This window comes from Aegilops tauschii, chromosome 7 (assembly GCF_002575655.3).
Source record: "Aegilops tauschii subsp. strangulata cultivar AL8/78 chromosome 7, Aet v6.0, whole genome shotgun sequence".
NCBI classification, from domain to species: Eukaryota; Viridiplantae; Streptophyta; class Magnoliopsida; order Poales; family Poaceae; genus Aegilops; species Aegilops tauschii.
In genome coordinates this window covers 223,012,127-223,019,209 of record NC_053041.3, presented here as the reverse complement: position 1 = coordinate 223,019,209, position 7,083 = coordinate 223,012,127, and the positions used below count along the sequence as shown (strand labels likewise).

Sequence of the window (7,083 nt, the reverse complement as noted above, 5' to 3'; positions counted from 1 at the left end):
GGGCCCCCTCTAGTACTTATTGGCTCCAATATTCCTCAAATATTTCATAAAAAATCTCCGTGAAGTTTCAGCTTGTTTGGAGTTGTGCAGAATAGATAGCCTGACGTAGCTTTTCCAGATCCAGATTTCCGGCTGCCGGAATTCTCCCTCTTTGTGTGTAGCTTGCAAATTATGAGAGAAAAGGCATTAGAATTACTTCAAAAAACATTATTACGGATAAAAACATCATAAATAACAGTAGGAAAACATGATGTAAAATGGACGTATCAATGGTGGCCTCCCGCATCTGTGTCCCGTGGACTGGCCCCCCTGTCCATGGACGGATGCAGAAGAAAATTTGTGAGTTGTCGTTGAAGATGCCCTCACGTAGAAAATCTACTTTTCCGCTTTCGTTCCCCACCCCCGACACCGGCCTCCCATCTCCTAGCAACCACAGGCAACACAACCACCAGTTCACCACGTGACCACCACATCCATGTCGCCCACTAGCAGTCGTCGCTCGCTGCCACAACGCCCTGCAACGCAAAGCCGACTACTCTCGCAGGCCCTAGCGCACAACCGCTCTACCTAGCCACAGCGCCGCCCACAACCAGACACCGTCATCACCCGTAACCAGACGTCGCTCGCCTCGTCCTAGGCTTGCTTGCACCACAAGGACGAGCTCCAATGACGACAGAAGCCTTCATCTTCTCCTATGCGACGCCACAACCGACTCATGTCCTCCTTCTCCTTCGGTATTTTGATGTCCGGCGTCAATTTTTGTTCACCATGCTGTATGTCAGCAATTCGGAACTACGCGAACCCAAAACCGTTTTCGGGTATCCAAATTGTCGGGTAGCTATTTTTTCTAGGAATCTCAGATGTTAATTTTGGAAACTCTGATTCTTTTTATCCGCATTACCTGACCGGAATTTTGGGTAAACCCGAATGCCCAGGCTCACGGAGCCCACCCACCCACTCCCCAGTATATGTTCCTCTGTAATCAAACCTCAAGGACCTCAATGACAAATAGTCAATTTCCTCTTCCGATACGCCTCTCCAGGGCGCGATTTTTTCCGTCCCCTCTGGCGCACCCATGGCTTCTCCGTATCTCCTTCACCGTCTCACCGCCGACGAGATCTTCCAAACTCTAGAGGCTTCCTCCTCCACGTCCTCCTCATGCTACGATGCCTTCGTGCCGGTGTTCCGCCCAGATCCCTCGGCCTCCTCCCTATCCGTGTCGGCGGCCGACCGCGTCCGGAGCCAGTTCCTCTCCGTGGAGCGCGACCTCTTCCACGACGCACTCGTCGCGCCCAGGAATGACGACCTCGGCTTCCCCGAGGAGAACGATGAGGAGGAGGAGGCCTCGATCCGGTGGGATTGCTTCCAATTGGACGAGGAGGAGGAGCCAGATCTGCCGCTGGAGGCTTCCGTACCAGCCGAGGAATTCGACTGGGAGGAAGTCGCGTTCGCCTCCGGACCCTTGGTGGAGAATCCGGAGCCCGACTGGGAGATGCTCGGCGACATGCCGCCCAACGCTCCCGCCGGCGCTAACGAGGGTTTCGTGTACACCTCTGACAGGGAGGCGTATGAGGTGCTCGTCGCTGTTGGGGATGGGCTTTTCCTCACCAACAAGCCGCCGGCAGCCAGGTCGGCTGTCAAGGCGCTGCCATCCGCCATCGTCGCCGCTGGCGAGGAAGGGGAGGGCGAGGAGTGCTCCGTGTGTAAGGACGGGGTTGTGGCGGGGGAGCGCGTCAAGATGATGCCTTGCTCCCATCGGTACCATGAGGAATGCATCCTTCCATGGCTTGAGGTGCGCAACTCCTGCCCACTCTGCCGCTTTGAGCTGCCGACCGACAATCCCAAGTACGAGAACTGGAAGGCTGGACAAGCCATGGCTGCCTGAATGAGTTGTGCGGCAATGGTAAGCTTTACTCCTATATGGTTTTACATAGAGTTGTATGATTTGGTTTGGGAATCGATCGGTCTAATTAGGAAACTATACCCAGTTGTATGAAGGAAAACAGAGAGGTAGTTGCAGATATGGTTTTGTGCATTTTGATCTGTTACTGTTCGCAAGAGAGATCTCTGTTATTTCGATGCTGCAAGGATTATACATATTTTAATGCTATATATACAATGTTGTATCTGTTCTAAATTTAGAGAGAATAGTTGTGCTGGGAAATTTTGTAGATGCATATTTGGACGAGGAGTTTATATGGTGCCGAGTTGCAACTTACTGGTCGTGAATTCAGTTTCAGAATGAGTTGTATTTCAGCATTTCATTCTTTTCCATTGTGAATTTTTAAGGTGTTTGATAGGGAAAGTTAATTGCAAATTCATACTGTGTTCTATCTTGGAACATTTGACAACCTTTTGATACGAAGTGGAATGTGTCAGGCTGAATGGGTTATATTGAGAGGCGAGAAAGTTTGCTTATTCAACATTATCTTGTTAGATGTAATGATTGAATGGTGGCTATGCTAGCAGGAGTCTTAGCTGTAAGGAATGCTTCGTTGAAACTAGTTACTTTGTTGGGCTCTCTTCATCTTATTTTCTTTCTTCTTTACTATATTTCTTTATAAATCAAAATGATAATTGTTTCTCAAGTACAACCAACAGCTAGTAGAAATTTTTGTGTCTAATGACCCAACAGTCAACCTGAACACAAGTATTGACCTTTGTGTCATTTCACATTGTATGAGATCCCCAGAACAATAACTTCTGGTTTCCATATAAGTGGCTGGGCTTACATCCTGGTTTTACTATGTGTGTTTGGTTTATGCCCAAAGGTGTCCCGTTAAAACATTGGCTAGCCAAATTTTTGGTCGTCCATGAGCTGGCCGACATTGGCAAGAAAAATGAATTAGAGTTTGAGTGCATTGGCATGCCAAAAAGTTGGCAACCATCCAAACAATGACCAAAGTTTTGGTAGGATATACTTTGGCCACAATCCAAACATACCTATACTCCCTTTGTCCCTATTTACATGGCACATACATATTTCGAGTTTCAACTTTGACCATCAGTTCGACTAACAAAACATGTGCCATATGTCAGAAAAATTGTACCATTCAATTCAATTCATATTAAATTTTAGTGAGGCAGAGGAGAGCTTGTGCCTGGCAGTGGCGACCTGTCTGAGCAATGCGACCTTGCGCCGCTCCCGTCCTCGTCCAGGCGGCCGCCGCACCTTGGGCTCCTCCTAGTCTTGCGGGCGGTACCTCTTCCTCTTCCGCGGACCGCCCCCTTTCCGCTAGAGTTCTAGCTCCCCTTCCCTGAACTTGCCCCTCTAGTGAAGGACCCCCACTGCGAGCTGTTCTCTTGCTTGGGTTCTTCTTCTCGTGCTCCCTCTTCCCCTTGTTAATATGCTGCTCTGTTGACTAGTGGAGCACTGAAATGTGGTCGTGTGGGTGTGCTGCTTGCTGCTGCTGTCTATTCGTGGTGTTGCTACTGCTAGGCTGCTAGCTCTGCTACTGCTGCTTGCTGTGCTTTGCTGCTGGCTGCTGCTCTGTGCTGTGCTAGTTTCCTTGAAATCTGTTGTTTTAGACTTATGAGTATAGTAATATGAGTACACTTGCTTGTTATTTCCCCTTAAAATCTGCTGTTTAGGCTTATACATGCCTTATATGTTTTAAAAAACAAATCTGAGTGTTCTCTGCCCCCTGTCCGCATGGCTTCCGTACAGAAGCCTAGGTTCCGCTTAAGCGAGCTCAGCACTAGGCAGAGGCAACACACTTGCTTAGCACCTACTGCTTACTTTTTCCTTGATCTAGGCTATCATCATGTATTAAGGAGGTGTTTGGTTAGGCTTACGTTGGTTGATAAGCCAAAAAAACACCTATTCATGGGATTTTGCCTTTCGGCTTTTGGCTGGATATTGTTACATGATGGTATAAGCCAAAAATACATAAATTGGTGTTTTTTTGGGTTATAAGCCAAAGTTAGCATAGCTAAACACCCCCTAAGTCATCTCAGAGGACATCTCTTAGTTAGGGGAGAATGCATTAGTTGGTTCTGCTAGAACTTGGAATAAAGAAAAGAGAAAATGAGAAGGGCAGGATATGGAATGGAATGAACAGTGGTGTTTCTATCCCACTCACATGGCACAAATGGACAATGTGTTACTTTGGGAATCGTCAGTTCTTATATGTGCATAGTTTCCGTTTTTTAAGGTAACCTTGATTTGTAGATGATTTTACGTGTCACTAAATCCCCATGTTTTCACTTGATTTGGCTTTTACCTCTCCTAGATCTACAAACTCCACAGGTGAAAGTTGTTATTTGGTGCTGGATTTGTTTGTAATATAAGTTACTTGCCACATTCAATTTGGGCAGCACTAAGGATTTTTGTCATGGTAAACCGTGAACGTCTATTAGGTAGTATACATGAATGTTCTCGAAAATAAAAACATAACCGGTCATCCTTGAATCATGTTAAAATTAAATTCAAGTTTGTTGATCTTAAATATATTATCTGCTGTACATGTTGATGTGCATAATTTTCTTTCAGTAATTTCCTTTCAAATACATTAGTGAATGAACCGAATTTCCTTATGCCTCTCTGTCTAGTGCATGATGGTTTTGACCAAACGGGCAGGGAAAAGCACTCAATTTTCTGTTTTGCTTTTGCCACTCTAGTTTTCGACAATATTGCTTTGTCCATTTGAGCAACTTCTGAATTCACTATTATAGCTATTTCAGTTTCAAATTTTGGTATGACCTACTTAGAAATGGGACATCGTGCAGAATTGCAGAAAAAAATGACATGAAGTATGCACAATGATGGCATCATGACCAGCAGCACAATAAAGATGTTGAGAAATTCACATTAAAAATACTTATGCTTAGAAGAATGTTCCCTTCGTGAAACATAAATGTGATCTCTGCCCGCAAAAGTTCATGAAGTAAACATAAAGGCGAGGAAACCAGCCAAGTTGTCATTGTAATTGTTGTTTTGCCCTTTTCTTATTAATGCATTGACAAACCACCTCCTAAGTTCATAAGACTACCCACAGTGGGAGTAACATAAGTAGTAACATCACACATATTTAGATAAAATAGAATGTGGCAAACAATAAATAAAGAAAGAGAGGAAAATGGTAACATAGCTAGTTACTAGTAGTATGAGTAACATCATACATATCAAGACTAGATGAGTCTATAGCTTAATAAATGAAGTGTTGCATGTTACCACAAATATGTTACTCCCCATTATAGAGGTAGTAACATAGACTAGTAACATATGTTACTACTTGTTACTAGTCTATATTACTACCTATTGTGGCTAGTCTAAACAAAAGGATCAATTCACATGCACACGAAGGTGCATATTTTACACCATTATTCACTGCTGCTAGTATATCTGCACTTAAATTCAGATTGCACAAAGCTACGATGTGTTCCATAAATCTCCTGGCGATCATCAGCTTACAACTATGAGGTCGGCAACGATGTGTTCTGAGTATATTTTTGGCATCATGACCAGCAGCACAATAAAGAGGTGAAGAAATTCATAACTGAACTTCTATTTTTTTTGGTAAATGCAAAGAAAACACATTAGAAGAATAGGCTTAGCTCTTTGTTCATGACCTTCATTCTACTACTTGTTCAGAACTCTGAAGAATTGTTTTCCCTGTTCAGTAGCAAATATCTTGCTACAAATTTGGGCAAAAATCTTTCGTTAAGTGGCCTACTTTATCCATTAGACATGTCAGACATTATGCACCAGACCACATCAAATGACAACAATAAGTACTCCCTCCGTGCCGGTGCACTAGTCATCTCAGGTTGTGTGCGGCAAACAAGGTGGAGTAATAGTGTTCATTAGCCAAAACAATACTACTACTACCTCCTTTTGGGTTTATTAGACCCTCTCTTATTTTGCCTTGTGTGCGGCAAACAAGGTGGAGTAATAGTGTTCATTAACCAAAACAATACTACCTCCATCTGGGTTTATTAGACCCTCTCTTATTTTGGGCTGAAGTTTGACCAAAGATTTAACTAAACAAGTGTAAACTATATGTCATAAAAAGTATACTACCAGAAGCCTCTTTCAAATACAAATTTAAAAATATACTCCCTCCGTTCCAAAATAAGTGACTCTAACTTTATACTAAAACTAGTACAAAGTCGAGTCACTTATTTTGGGACGGAGGAAGTAGGAGTACTTTTTTAGCATATGCTTTATATTTTGTTAGTCAAATAGATGGTCAACCTTTAACCTAAAATACGATGGGGCTTAATAAACCCAGATGGAGGGAGTAAGTACCAATGATCCGGGCACCCGCATAGCTTTTCCTGGTTTGCATCTGGTTTGTGAGTTTCAGACAAGCGGATGTGTCCACCGACCGAATGAGGTACCGCGTTAGATGATTCGCAATATTCGAACACATCTGTCTGAATGTTTGCACGCGTTTTGAAGATCCGCGTTGAAGATGTCCTAACAATTTAATTGTACGAGCCAAGCCCAGGCTGTTCAGCCTGCCTAGTAAGCCAGCTAGTTGCTTAGGAATAGGAATCTTTACACAACCTACACTTGTCTGAGATGATAAGGTTATACAGAGGCCAAGAACATCAAGATACGGACATCTCACCGCGGAGAGTTAGTACTACCAAGGACTTCACTGCAGAGAGCAAATATATGCCAATATAATTAGTAGTATCGCTAAGAATCGATGGGTCTAGAACTCAGCCGATTAAGACATAACCATGCCTCAATGAGTGACATCAACATAGTTTTGGTGCCATCATCAATATAATTAGTAGTATCACTACGAATCTATGGGTCTAGAATTCAGCCGACTGAGACATAACCATGCCTCAATTGAGTGACATCAACATGGTTTTGGTGCCATCATCGGCATGGTTTGATGCTATAAACGATGATGAAAATTATTGCGTTGGCACTGCAAATATCGACAATATATGCTACAACCGTTATGACTAAAATGCTACTCCGTCAATGGAGGATGTTGCGGCCGGTGAGATGTGCTGACGACGAACAACATGCTACAACCTGCAAGACAGATGTTGCAACTGGTAGGAAAAAATATTATAAATGATGGGACAAAATGCTGCAAGATCGACTGAGACTTGATTAAA

At 43.6% G+C, this 7,083-nt stretch overlaps 1 protein-coding gene across 1 annotated transcript; it reads left to right on the top strand.

Annotated features, from left to right (window-relative positions):
* Positions 1-988: 988 nt before the first annotated feature.
* Positions 989-2,261, top strand: LOC109750680 (uncharacterized). Its single transcript, XM_020309633.4, has one exon. It carries the CDS (start codon positions 1,076-1,078, stop codon positions 1,883-1,885), a length of 810 nt encoding a protein of 269 aa, XP_020165222.1. The 5' UTR covers positions 989-1,075; the 3' UTR covers positions 1,886-2,261.
* The last annotated feature ends 4,822 nt before the right edge of the window (positions 2,262-7,083 follow it).

Excerpts from the sequence above, each read along its gene's own strand:
- LOC109750680 (XM_020309633.4), top strand. The coding sequence starts at position 1,076 with ATGGCTTCTCCGTATCTCCTTCACCGTCTCACCGCCGACGAGATCTTC.